The 14750-nt window shown below is 47.9% G+C and overlaps 1 protein-coding gene across 3 annotated transcripts in view; it reads left to right on the plus strand.

The window, feature by feature from the left end:
- Positions 1–666: 666 nt before the first annotated feature.
- Positions 667–14750, plus strand: part of SCLY (selenocysteine lyase) — a 51997-nt gene continuing 37913 nt past the window's right edge. For 2 of the 3 annotated variants that reach the window (XM_077488494.1, XM_077488496.1), the window contains exons 1-4: positions 740–756; positions 8155–8235; positions 8427–8495; positions 13593–13705. In XM_077488494.1, the coding sequence (XP_077344620.1) occupies positions 755–756; positions 8155–8235; positions 8427–8495; positions 13593–13705 (265 nt within the window). In that variant the 5' untranslated portion in view covers positions 740–754. Of the gene's footprint in view, positions 757–8154; positions 8236–8426; positions 8496–13592; positions 13706–14750 lie in introns of all 3 variants that reach the window. The other variant, XM_077488495.1, reaches the window with a different exon arrangement.

Raw genomic sequence — 14750 nt, forward strand, 5'->3', positions numbered from 1 at the left:
GCAATGGAGCCGTTCACATCACTGTGATTATGAAAACTGTTCCTGCCTTAATTTTTTTCCAATTTAATAGTGACCTGCATAACTTCTGTTAAATTATGTTGCAAGCTGCAATGAAATTGGCGGTGAAAATCGCACTGATGTGAATTTTGAAATAGCTGCACCATTGTGAACCAGGGCTAACTCTAAAGAGTTTATATGGCCTCCCCACAATATTTGGTATTATAGTTCTAAACATCTCAAAACTTGTCAGCCCAGTTTATTTGCCGCTTATTAACTTGACACATTTTTTTTTTTTCAAATTGATAGATTATAAAAGATGATGTTGTGTTTGTTATTCCCACCAGATCTTACAATATAGAGTCCATATTGATCTGCACTGGGTTTCCTGTCCTCAGTGCTTCAGATACACGGCTCTTTGCTGCCCCCTGCTGGTTCATTGCACACTGACTGAACGCACCAGACACATACAGGAGTTTTGTTGACAACCGGGATGGTTAAACCAGGGACGTTCTTTATGCGGAATCACAAAATATTCAGAAAACCAGACCCAGCCCGAGACAAATCCCTCCCTTAGACTTTGTAGTTGTACACTAAACCCGGAAGCGGCTTCCACTGACTCAGCTTTTCCTACTTTACACTTTCCAAGTCACGTGACTGAGGGCGCTCTATCTCCACTCTATGGTTTGCCAGAGTTATCTAGATTCTCCTCTTCCTTATCTATGGTCTTTTCCCTCCTGACGTTCTCCGTGTGCACATGTAAGTGAGATGGGAGAGGAATGTGATTCAGTGAAGGGTTATTGCTGGTCTCCAGTCACCCGCCTGTAAATTCACCCAGAAACAGCTGGTGGTGCCTGTAATGTGTCGGTGCGGTATTATAGGTGACAGCCGCCTGGGGAAAACAGCTGTACACGGATTTATGGCGCCACCTAGTGGTTACCCCAGTGTATGACAGCGCTGCGATCCTAGACCTGAGATTTACTGATAGCTGGAGTACTCCTGGACCTCCTTTATGCTTCCCTTATTTATTATTGTTATATAGGATTTATATAGCGCCAACAGTTTGCACAGCACACTCATCTATAACAATGTCCTGTTATATGAAACCATCAGCAGACATCCCAAGTCTACTGCATTTCTGGCTCCCACAAGCGCCTCCCGATCCCCCGGGAATGATCGGTGCAGTGGGGAACAGTTGTGTTCACCGATCTCGTTTGTATAGATTTTTAGCTGATAGACACTTCTCCTTCTCTCCCTCCTGTGGCTGTCAGCATGGGCGTCCACAGAACTTTTTTCAAGGGGGGGCATAATTTTAGGGTCACCCATGCGCCGCCCCTTTTCGACAATGTCATTATCAGATTATCATGGTCAGAGACTGCAGACTTAGTACAATCCCTAGGATAGGTAATGGATAATGGCCAACAGGCCCTCTTACCAGACCCAGCAAAACAACACCAGTGATCCCCCCGGCTGGAAGATCGCTCACGTGCCCCGGGGCGACACTGGTCAGTAGTGTAGCATGTATGTACCCTGGCAGTGACTCAGTCTTTCTCTCTCTGGTGGTGCTGGGCAGCATGGCTCTCTCTGGTGGTGCTGTACAGCATGGCTCTCTCTGGTGGCATGGGGCAGTGTAGTTCTCTCTCTGGTGGCGCTGGGCAGCATGGCTCTCTCTCTCTGGCTTCTGCCCAGCACAATCCTTGTTCTTTTTCCTGTAGCACCCTCTCCCTCAGCTTTTTTCCCAGGCTACAGTCTCTCAATCTCTCGATCAAGCTGTATCCTCCTCCCTGTGGAAAATGGGGCCACCAATCTTTGGGACTACATGTCCTATGATTCTCTCCTCTCCTAGTCTCTTTTGATTGGCCCTCAGTTATGGCCAATAGGGAAGGAACAGAGCGGGCAGGAACAGTTATGGCCAATAGGGAAGGAACAGAGCGGGCAGGAAGCTGGGCGAGGAACCTGGTGAGAGCCGTCGTCTCTTCTCCCTGACAGGAGAAAGGAGGGGGTGACCAGGGTAAACCTGATAGAACCGCTGCTGAGTTCTCTGCTGGACTGAGCATGGAAAAGAGCCCGCAGTCACCATACACTGATAGGGGGGCTTGACAGACCCTTGATGGTGTCACCCCACTGGCGGGTTGCACATGGGTGTGGGCTGCCCGCACCCCGATAGGGATGGAACTGTGTTGAATTTAAGATCTCATCCCTGATTCCAGGGGGGGCACTAGACCCCCCTTGCCCCTACCTGCGGACGCCCATGGCTGTCAGCTAAAAAGGAGATTGGTGATCACAGCTGTCGCTCCCGCTGCACCGATCATTCCCAGCTGTTCTGTGTGCTCCTCCCAGCCCCCTCTGTGTCCTTCTACGCCCCCCGTTCTCCGGCCCCTGTGTTCTCTGCCCCCCACATCCCCCGCAGCCGGTGTTCTGCCATATAGTGTCCTGGCATCGGATACTGTCCACCCCGTACTGCGCATGCGGAGTAGAGGAAGCTTCGGAAAATCTCAGAAGATGAACGGCGCCTGTGCCGTGAGTCGAGGTGGTAGCCCCACCATCCAAGTGGACATAGGGCTGTCGATATTATAGGGCCCCTTGCGGGCTCGGGCTCGCTGCGCTCACCTCTTTTATATTTCAACTCTATGTCCACTTGGATGGTGGGGCTAGAACCTCGACACCGGCTCCCCTCCTCTCCCGCCTGTTGCGGGGGGGGGGGGGGGGGAATGTCAGGAATTGGACACAGTGAGCAAGATTGCGCTTGTCTTCTCCTGCAGTGCTGCTCCTTCTTGCCCATCTATACACATACTTCTCTCCTCTTCCTGCAGTGCCGCTCCTTCCTGCCCACCCATACACATACTTCTCTCCTCCTGCTCCTGCAGTGCTTCTCCTCCCTGCCCATCCATAAACATACTTCTCTCCTCCTCCTGCAGTGCTGCTCCTCCCTGCCCATCCATACTCATACTAATCTCCTCCTCCTGCAGGGCTGCTCCTCCCTGCCCATCCATACACATACTAATCTGCTCCATCCTGCCCACCCATACACATACTTCTCTCCTCCTGCTCCTGCAGTGCTTCTCCTCCCTGCCCATCCATACACATACTTCTCTCCTCCTCCTGCAGTGCTGCTCCTCCCTGTTCATCCATACACATACCTCTCTCCTTCTCCAGTGCTTTTCCTCCCTGCCCATCCATACACATACTTCTCTTCTCCTCCTGAAGTGCGGCTCCTCCCTACCCATCCATACACATACTTTTCTCCTCTTGCAGTGCTGCTCCTTCCTGCCCATCCATACACATATTTCTCTCCTCCTCCTCCTCCTCCTCCTGCAGTGTTGCTCCTCCCTGCCCATTCATACACATATTTCTCTCCTCCTCCTCCTGCAGTGTTGCTCCTCCCTGCCCATCCATACACATACTTCTCTCCTGCTCCTGCAGTGCTGCTCCTCCCTGCCCATCCAAACACATACCTCTCTCCTCCTGCAGGGCTTCTCCTCCATACACATACTTCTCTCCTCCTCCTCCTGCAGTGCTGCTCCTCCTTGCCCATCCATACACACATTTCTCTCCTCCTCCTGCAATGTTGCTCTTCCCTGCCCATCCATACACATACTATTCTCCTCCTCCTCCTGCAGCGCTGCTCCTCCCTGCACATCCATACACATACTTCTCTCCTTCTCCTGCAGTACTGCTCCTCTCTACCAATCCCTACACAAACTTCTCTCCTCCTCCTCCTCCTGCAGGGCTTCTCCTCCATACACATACTTCTCTCCTTCTCCTGCAGTGCTGCTCCTCCTTGCCCATCAATATACATATTTCTCTCCTCCTCCTGCAGTGCTGCTCTTCCCTGCACATTCATACACATACTTCTCTCCTCCTCTTGCAATGCTGCTCCTCCCTGCCCATCCATACACATAATTCTCTCCTCCTCCTCATGCAGTGCTGCTCCTCCCTGCCCATCCAAACACATCCATCTCTCCTTCCACTCCTACAAAGCTGCTCCTCCCTGCCCATCCATACACATCTACCCCACCTCCTCCTCCTGCAGTGCTGCTCCTCCTGCCCATCCATACACATACCTCTCTCCTCCTGCAGGGCTTCTCCTCCATACAAATACTTCTCTCCTCCTCCTGCAGTGCTTTTCCTCCTTGCCCATCCAAGCACACATTTCTCTCCTCCTCTTGCAATGTTGCTCTTCCCTGCCCATCCATACACATACTATTCTTCTCCTCCTCCTGCAGTGCTGCTCCCCCCTGCCCATCCATACACATACCTCTCTCCTCCTGCAGTGCTTCTCCTCCCTGCCCATCCATACACATACTTCTCTTCTCCTCCTGCAGGGCTGCTCCTCCCTGCTCATCCATACACATACTAATCTGCTCCATCCTGCCCACCCATACACATTCTTCTCTCCTCCTGCTCCTGCAGTGCTTCTCCTCCCTGCCCATCCAAAAACTTCTCTCCTCTTCCTACAGTGCCACTCCTTCATGCCCATCCATACACATACTTCTCTCCTCCTGCATTGCTGCTCCTCCCTGCCCATCCATACACATACTTCTCTCCTCCTCCTCCTGCAGGGCTGTTCCTCCTTGCCCATCCATACACATATTTCTCTCCTCCTCCTGCAGTGTTGCTCTTCCCTGCCCATCCATACACATACTATTCTACTCCTCCTCCTGCAGCGCTGCTCCTCTCTGCCCATCCATATACATACTTCTCTCCTCCTCCTGCAGTGCTGCTCCTCCCTGCCCATCCATACACATACCTGTCTCCTCCTGCAGTGCTTCTCCTCCCTGCCCATCCATACACATACTTCTTTTCTCCTCCTACAGTGCTGCTCCTCCCTACCCATCCATACACATGCTTCTCTTCTCCTCCTGCAGTGCTGCTCCTCCCTACCCATCCATACACATACTTTTCTCCTCTTGCAGTGCTGCTCCTCCCTGCCCATCCATACACATATTTCTCTCCTCCTCCTCTTGCAGTGTTGCTCCTCCCTGCCCATCCATACACATACTTCTCTCCTGCTCCTTCAGTGCTGCTCCTCCCTGCCCATCCATACACATACCTCTCTACTCCTGCAGGGCTTCTCCTCCATACACATACTTCTCTCCTCCTCCTCCTGCAGTGCTGCTCCTCCTTGCCCACCCATACACATATTTCTCTCCTCCTCCGGCAGCGCTGCTCCTCCTAGAACATGCATACACATACTTCTTTCCTCCTCCTGCAGTGCTGCTCCTCCCTGCCCATCCATACACATACTTCTCTCCTCCTCCTCCTGCAGTGTTGCTCCTTTTTACCTGTCCATACACATATTTCTCTCCTCCTCCTGCAATACTGCTCCTCCCTGCACATCCATACACATACTTCTCTCCTCCTCTTGCAGTGCTTCTCCTCCCTGCCCATCCATACACATAATTCTCTCCTCCTCCTCATGCAGTGCTGCTCCTCCCTGCCCATCCATACACATCCATCTTTCCTTCCACTCCTACAGTGCTGCTCCTCCCTGTCCATCCATACACATCTACCTCACCTCCTCCTCCTGCAGTGCTGCTCCTCCCTGCACATCCTTACGCATATTTCTCTCCTCCTCCCGCAGTGCTGCTCCTCCCTGCCCATCCATACACATAATTCTCTCCTGCTCCTTCTGCAGTGCTGCTCCTCCCTGCCCATCCATACACATACTTCTCTCCTCCTCCTCCTCCTGCAGCGCTGCTCCTCCCTTCCCATCCATACACATACTTCTCTCCTCCTCCTCCTGCAGTGCTGTTCCTCCCTGCCCATCCATATACATACTTCTCTCCTCCTCCTGCAGGGCTTCTCCTCCATACACATACTTCTCTCCTCCTCCTCCTGCAGTGCTGCTCCTCCTTACCCTTCCATACACATTTCTCTCCTCCTCCTGCAACACTGCTCCTCCCTGCACATCCATACACATACTTCTCTCCTCCTCCCGCAGTGCTGCTCCTCCCTACCCATCCATACACATAATTCTCTCCTCCTCCTCTTGCAGTGCTGCTCCTTCCTGCCCATCCATACACATCCATCTCTCCTTCCACTCCTACAGTGCTGCTCCTCCCGGCCCATCCATACACATCTACCACTCCTCCTTCCTGCAGTGCTGCTCCTCCCTGCCCATCCATACACATACTTTTCTCCTCCTCCTCCTGCAGTACTGCTCCTCGCTGCCTGTCCATATACATCTGTCTCTCCTCCCCCTCCTGCAGTGCTGCTCCTCACTGCCTGTCTATACACATCCATCTCTCCTCCCCCTCCTGCAGTACTGCTCCTCGCTGCCTGTCCATACACATTCATCTCTCCTCCTCCCCCTCCTACAGTGATGCTCCTCACTACCCTTCCATACACATCCACCTCTCCTCCGCTTCTGCAGTGCTGCTCCTCACTGTGGTCATGGTGTACATTTTAAAATAAAATATACAAATCTATTGAGCTTAAAATAATAATAATAGAATAGCAGCAAACACTATATTGCTGGGTACAACAAGAATGGATGAGTAAAAACAGCTGCCACCATAACCAATAATACTGACTCTTAGGCCTCTTTCACACTGACGTGCCGTTCAGGCCCACCTGTCAGTTTTTCAGGCGGACCTGAACGGGTGCTCCATAGAGCTCTATGGAGCGTCGGATGTCAGCGGTGACATGTCCGCTGACATCCGACCCGCTCCGATCCGAAAAAGTGTAACGGAGGAAAAAGCTATTTTTCCATGCGTCTGCGGATCGGATCGGGTGACGACGGGCACTGCGGTCCGTCGTCATCCGATCTCCCATAGGGGAGAGCGGCGCTGTGACAGGTCCGTCCCTGCGCAGTGTGCAGAGACGGACCAGTCATCTCCCTGCTCAGCGGGGATCGGCGGAGTGATCCCCGCTGAGCAAACGGATATCCACGGGGCGGATCAGAACTGATCCGCCCCGTGTGAAAGGACCCTTACCCTCATTAAAGAGAATCTAAGCGATGAACAAAATTCTCCTGCAGAAAATAGATCCACTTCCCAGGATTGGATATCAGGGCTCAAGAGACAACCTTCACTCAACCAGAAATCAATGACTCCAGCATCAACATTGGCAATCACAGAGATGAAAAGAAGGGAATGCTCATTGTGCAGGCATCCAAATAAACATTTTATTAAACACAAACGGCTTATACACTCACATGATAAGAGCTGTGAATAAGCAAGCAGGCATATGGAAGCGACCAGCGTTTCCAACCAGTAAGACGGCCGCCGCCTCCCGGTCTGCGTCCTACGTCACACGTCTTTTACTCCACCCAGTTAAAATAAAAATGAACTTTGAATATTGGTGCAAGTGCTTGATTATTATGGTGCCTGCTATAAAACAAAAATAGAAACTGTTGCCCATAACATTATATACAGATCTCAGTGCAATTCTGCAGTTTTCTATGGGCTCATGCCTAAGAATTACTGTAGTAAACATGCGCTGTACTGAGATCTGTAAAAAGCATGATTCAATTTTGATACTCTGCTACCATGCCATCCAACTCCCTTAAAAAGGAACAGGAGCTGTGAAAAAAACACTGCCCTGGCATCCCACAGTTGGCCAGTCATGTGATCAAAGGTCTAGGCAGGTTCTTAGGTCAAGCCTATTCTCCTCTGTCTGCATTACAGACGTGTGACCAAACAGCTGTGATTTTGGTCTCATTGCTGGTGGTCACCATAGGAGTATGAAGTGGACAATCCTAAAGAGTATATCTGGGTCCCTATTACCTTTTAAGACTTTGAGGGAGCACCAGTTATGTTTTTTTTTCTATTTTTGCTTTAAGGTTTTGTACATGTAAAGAGCACATTTAAACAAATGCTCTGGTGATTATGAAGACATCCGTGTACATGTTCCAATTGTTATACATCCATACCTCCCAACTGACCCTGATTTGGAGGGACTGTCCCTGATTTGGAGAAATGTCCCTCATTCCTTTTCATTTGTCCCTCATTTTGGTCTGATCTATATAGATATATATATAAAATGCACTTTTTGTCTGTCAAAAAGTGTTTTCCAGTGCTAAACCTTTTATTTGATTTCCAAATTGCTGCAATTGTAAATTCCAAAAGCCAATATAAAGGAATATTAGTGGTAAACAAGCACTTGTGGGTTTAACCAATCTTGTTTTTTTTTTTTGTACAATTCTCCTTTAAGGGGGTGTGGCAAGGGGTGTGTCCTATGTCTGCATACTTTTGCTGATAGGTGTCCCTCATTCCGGTCTCAAAAAGTTGGGAGGTATGTACATCCAAAGCTACCGTTCTGTCATAACAGCCTCATATATGTTCAGCTTGGCATGTTTTACCGTTTCTTGTGGCTGCTTAGGCTCATAGCAGACATTCAGTCATGCTTGCACTTAGTTCTAATGAAAAAGGTGGAGTGTGAAAAAAAATTTTATTAGTAATTATTCAACGTTTCCTCTATAACAGTCTCAACATCATGGCAGACACTGAAGAAAAGAAGACCACGGAGGACACAGAAAAACAACACTCAAAAAAGTGAGTCTTATGGTGACCAGGGCACAAGTCCTGCGGGAACGTGTGGGAACGGAGTTCCTGTACTTTTTCCACAACAGGAACTCAGTTCCCATTAGCAGCAGTGTGCTGCAAGACTTTGAAGTATGCAAGCTGTGTGGCAGGTGCTACACCAACAGTTGCCGACATAGCTCACAATAGTAAGTGCCGCATACCTGACCATGCAGGCTTTTCCAGTAGGGGGCCCCATGACAGCTTCCGCTTCGATCTACCTGTCAATCACAGCTAGCTGATGGGTAGATCAGGTCTAGGTCTAGCTGACGTATAGATTAGCTATTCTGCTCACAGGACATGCAGGGAGAGAGGTGAGCTGAGGGAGGAACATCAGTTTGGGGTGGTAAGCTGAGCACAATACCTGGCCAAGTTTAATGTCAGGAGGGAAGTTTATGTGGAAATATGTGAAGGGTTGGAATAGCAGCAAGTGTGTGTTAGAGCCCTGCAGAGTTTGCAGCCCCCCAAGCTAACATACATCTCCTAAGCAGGGACACATCACTATCTCCCCAAGCATTCTGTCCAGATAATGTGCAGTTAATTTATGACCTTTCCGTTTAACCCCGTGTTATCCAAACTCTGTTCAATGAAAAGTGTAAACTCACCACATAAACACTCTATATACAAAATAAAATTCCTCAATAAAGATCAGAACATGATGTTCACATTTGCATGGAAGCACAATTGAATGAATGCTGATTATTCAGAGAATTACTGTATTTATGTTTATTGAGGATTGATTTTTTTTTATGTACTAACAGTTAAGCTTCATACACACAATACGAAAATTGGATGAAAAATACGACTTTTGAAGTGTTCGTGCATATGAGCGTATCATTTTTTTATTTTTTTTTTGGTGGGGGAGTGGATTTTTGGTGGGAGTTCCCACACTTTTTTCCCCAGGACCCCTGATGGTGACCATACATGCTTCAATTGTTTTTTATTTAAATTCATCTGTGATTCAATCAGAATGATCAAATCTATGGAAAATAATAGCCATAACATCCCTTTCTGATCGATTCACTCTCAATTTCATTCAGATTCGATCAAACTAAGGCCGGTCATATACGGTGCAAATTTATTTTCTGCAGCCACAGGTTGCAGGAAAGAAATTTGCATGATTTCCCCATCAACACAGACAGTGCTGACAGGGGAATACCGCCGGCAGGGAAACTGTCTGCACCCCCCTGGGAGGGGGGGGTGGGGGGGCGGGAAGCCATCCCTGACAGGAGAAGACAGTGTTTATCGCTAGCGGCTATAGCAGATCCAGCGGGTTGGTTGTACCCAAGTTGATCAATTGATCAACTTGGTACATTCAGCCTGCCCATTAATGGTTCGAAACAGGAATCGGCTGAGATTGAAACCATGTATGGCCAACCTAACTTGATCGGCCAGGGCGGAAAATTAATGATTTTGCATTGATCGGCAACACTGAAACACTTTATTCATGAATACAATTGTATTTTAATTGTTCAGATTATTAGATTACATGGTGAAGACAGAGATGCGATTGATGACTTAAAAAATTATAATCATATCCTAACTATCAATTAAAATCCACTTCCTCATGTGTGGCATGTTAATCAAAAAGGTTTCTTGACTGTAGATTGAATATTCTGATTGGAAGAAATCAATCAGAAAAAAGAGATAATTTATCAAAGAGTGTATGGCTACTATTGGAAGGACAAGCTGTTATTGTTGAAAGCGGTATTAAACCGCTGTGTTTTTTTTTTTTAAACCTGCCAGGCACTGGCATAATGTGCTAGTATTTTTTAAGGGTGCAACGGATCAAAAAACTCATGGATCGGATCATTCCTTGGATCAGAGTCACGGATCAGATAATTTTTCGGATCAGCAAATAATTATTGAATTTGCAAAAACCTGTGAAAATTCCACCTCAATATAGTCCCCACTGTAATATCCACAATCTAACCCACTGTAATATACATCTCCCCCACTGTAATATCCACGTCATCTCCCCCAATGTAATATTGGCTCAGCATGGATGGGTATGGCTGGGTATCGCCGAGTATGGCTGGGTATTACCGAGTATTGGCAGGGTATGGCAGAGTATTGGCAGGGTAAGTATTGGCAGAGTATTGGCAGAGTAAGTATTGGCAGGGTAAGTATTGGCAGAGTATTGGCAGGGGATTGCAGAGTATTGGCAGGCAAAGTATTGGCAGGATATTGCAGAGTATTGGCAGGGTATTACAGAGTATTGGCTAGGTATTGCAGAGTATTGACAGGGTATTGCAGAGTATTGGCAGAGTATTGGCAGGGTACTGCATAGTATTGGCAGGGTATTGGCAGAGTATTGGCAGGGTATTGCAGAGTATTGGCAGGGTATTGCAGAATATTGGCAGGTAAAGTATTGTCAGGGTATTGCAGGGTATTGGCAGGGTATTGCAGGGTATTGGCAGAGTATTGGCAGGGTGAGTATTGCATAGTATTGGCAGAGTATTGGCAGGGTATTGCAGAGTATTGCAGGGATGGCTGTGACTTGTCACAGAGCAGCACTGTGGGCACTACAGATGCAGTCCGCAGCGCTGCTGCCATCCGATTTCTCCCCCCCACTGTACAGATCAGTACAGAGAGGGGAGAGAGGAACCGGTTTGTTTACAGGTGATCGCTCCGTCATTTGACGGAGCGATCACATTGCAAACGCCGACAGGTGCACCAAGATGGCCCCCGCTCCGGAACTAGGCCATCTTGGTGCCAGCTTTCCTAAGGCCGAGACCATGGAGTACTCCGCGGATCGCGGCGTGTGCCGATCCGAGCGGGGTGACCGTTCGGATCATGGATCGTTCCCGATCTGTTGCACCCCTAGTATGCATTCACATTGTGAAACTTACCTTAGAACCAAGCCTTCCAGCGCCACGCTGTCACCGATGAAATAATTCATAGAAACATAAAGGCTGCCATGCTGACCTTTTATTTTTAAAATGCCCAAAGTTTGGCCTGTTACACTTTACTGTGTTGCTTTAACATTTTGAGTCGCTGATGAGCAACAAGTAGGCAGACAAGAAAAGACATCCAAGCAGCTAGCATTTTCAGATAGAGGCCCTCTTGCGTCTTGGTCTCAGCACTGTCCCCTCTCTGAGAAAACTACAACTTAGCTCACAAACTAAAACATGAGAGGGACATATTATAGTGCATAATCTGTGGCAAAAGTAAACCTGCAGCTCAGAAGTACTGTAAAAATGCTGCTGAATCTTACCGCAGTTTCTATAAAATTGTTTTCTAGATAGCCGGGCGATGACTGATTATACACTATATTGTCAGTAGGGACAAGCTCAGGCGCGTTTGCATACTCCACGTGCAGAACCCGCCAGGAAGTCGGCGCAGTGCTGCGCTAATCACAGGCAGTGAGACATTTCCTGATTTCTGCAGTTGCGCATCGGGGCAATGTCTCACTGCCTGTGATTAGTGCAGCGCTGTGCAGACTTCCTAGCGGGCTCTGCATGTGGACCATGCGAACACGCCTGAGCTCATCCCTAATTGTCAGAATTATTGGGATAACCTGACTTTACCCGCTCATGAACTTTAATAGCATCACGGTCTTACTTTGTAGGGTTCAATATTGGGTTACATAGTCAGTAAGGTTGAATAAAGACACCAGTCCATCCAGTTCAACCTGAGTGAGTTTCTACAATTGTCCCTATCCCTGTACATTACACACTCACATCAGTCCCTACCCTCAAGAAGCCCACAATCCAAGGCCCCCATTCATATACTAGGGCCAATTTTGGACAGAAGCCAATTAACCTACCAGCATGTCTTTGGAGTTGGGAGGAACCCGGAGTACCCGGAGGAAACCCACGCAGGCACAGGGAGAACATGCAAACTCCAGGCAGGTAGTGTCGTGGTTGGGATTCGAAACAGCAGCCCTTTTTACAGCTAAGCGAAAGTGCTAACCACTACACCACTGTGCCGCCCAGTGTGGGGTTGGCCCACACTTTGCATGTATACCAACTTCAACTCTTCTGGGAAGGCTGTCAACAAGGTTTAGGAGTGTGTCTATGGGAATGTTTGACCATTCTTCCAGCAGCACATTTGTGAGGTCAGGCACTGATGTTGGAGGAGAAGGCCTGGCTCACAGTCTCCACTCCAATTCTTCCCAAATGTGTTCTATCGGGTTGCAGTCAGGAATATGTGCAGGCCAGTCAAGTTCCTCCACTCCAAACTCGCCCACATGTCTTTATGGATCAAGTGATATATACAAATGTACCTCCTCTTGTGATCTGACCCTTGCATAGAGAGGGCAATACTTTTTTTAACAGACTACAATTTTATAAACCTTGTGCCACTATCCTGTCCCCTAGTAATATTGGACATCACCACACTGCAGACACCTACCCCAAACCCTAGCACTGCAAAGCTACAGATGTCGACCGTGTACTCGGAGTGCCGATGCAGATTCAGGGCATCATCCTGAGGGAAGTATTTCATATGAGCTAGCATGTGATGCATACTAACTCAATATGCCTTTGTCTTGCAGGGTTTTTTTTTCTGAGGTTTACAACTTCTTTAATAACTTAAAGTAAACCCACCACAGTAAAATCAGTGTGTATATGCAGTAAAGTGTGCTTGTTATACTCACTGTGGAACCTAAGGTGTTAATCCTCTGCATTGTGTATAAAGGCTGTGTGATCCTTTCTTCTCTGATCCTCCTCTTTAACTGAGGCCAAACCCATCTTGTGATAGAACAGAGCTACACATGCTCAGTTTGGTGTGTATTGCTAGAAAACATTTTTCTTTCTTGGGAGGGTGCATGTGATCCACACAGGTCCGATCAGCACTGTCCAGACAGAGGGTCAGGGGAGAAAACTCCATCTACAAGCTTTTAGCAGACACTGATACAAGTCACAAGACTGCTATATACTGCTGATGAGAAAAGGTATTTAGCAGTTTATATTTACTAAAATCATTGCATTTCCATGTTCTGTGTACTGTGGAAGACCAGATATAGTGAATGCAGGTTCTGGATTTAGTAACAATTTAAGTCTTTTAGGTTTTGATTTATTTAAATGTCCTTCTCTCCTGTTTTGCTTTGTTGCCTGTTTTCTACAGGAGGATCTACTTGGACTACAATGCAACTACCCCTCTGTCTGCAGAAGTGGTCAAGGCAGTGACTGAAGCTCTGCAAGAGGCCTGGGGAAATCCCAGCAGCAGCTACAGTGCAGGTGAGACTGGTGGACTTACACATGTAGTAGATCCAATACCGTTTCCCTTAAGACCCATGCACACTGGGTATTTAGCCCTGGTGTATAGGGCTCTGGCATTTAACTACAGGCCGAGGGCACATGTACACCTTCTAGCTCCTCTAACAGCAGCCCTTCAAACTCTATAAGAGATGGACAGCTGAGTATCAGGCAACCAAGGGACAGTGCACGCAAAAGCTGCTGTCCTTCAATTAGCTGGGAAAGGGGAGGAGGGCGTAGGGCAGTGGATTTCTGTGGGACTGTGTGTTTGAAGTCATGTACAGAGCAAAGTAGTGTAGCAGCAAGTCTGCTCTAGTTCAGCTGGGAGGGCAAACAGAAGGGTGGCTCTATAGAATCCTGCAAGGGAAAGCAGACACCCTAAAACTGGAACGATAGGGTCAGCACTCAGGGGACCAGCTCATTCAGTAGGAAAATAATTGCAGCAAGTCCACATTGCATGACTCCAGATCAACTTTCTTTGCAAACATTCTGCAAGTTTTGGTTCAGTTATGTTGTGCAATAGTCATCCCACCACAGGGGTCACTGTGGCTGAATTTTCATGCTGTAGACTTGCAGAGCTCTTGCTGTAGACTCACCACTGCAACCTTGCTCTTGCTAGAGACTTGCCACACAAATTTGCTACAAATTGAAAGTGTCAGCTAGAACTTGTGCTTCAAGTTCTCTGCAAGTGTACAACTTGCCAGTGAAAATGTGCAGCAAGTTTAAAGACTTACAAATCAAAACTGCCACAAATTTGGGGCACGTTATCCTCGCTATCTGGGAACTTGTTCATAAGTCCAACAAAGATCAGTGCTTGCAGATAAAGGCTGCGAGCGTGTTCTGGTGGGGTGAGTTCCTTGTCAGAACACTATAGCACAGCTGGGGAGATGACTGCACCAACATTGCTTGTGTTAGTAAGGTGATCTGTCAGTTTTTTTTTCTGTTCAGCATGCTGGGTTGAATGAAAAAAACTGTGCAAACACATGTTTGCAACTTGAAGGTTTGTATGTAGGGGACTTACTGTATA

The sequence above is a fragment of the Lithobates pipiens genome, unplaced genomic scaffold (genome assembly GCF_037356315.1).
Source record: "Lithobates pipiens isolate NorthernLeopardFrog02 unplaced genomic scaffold, aLitPip1_a1.2 Scaffold_18, whole genome shotgun sequence".
NCBI lineage: Eukaryota > Metazoa > Chordata > Amphibia > Anura > Ranidae > Lithobates > Lithobates pipiens.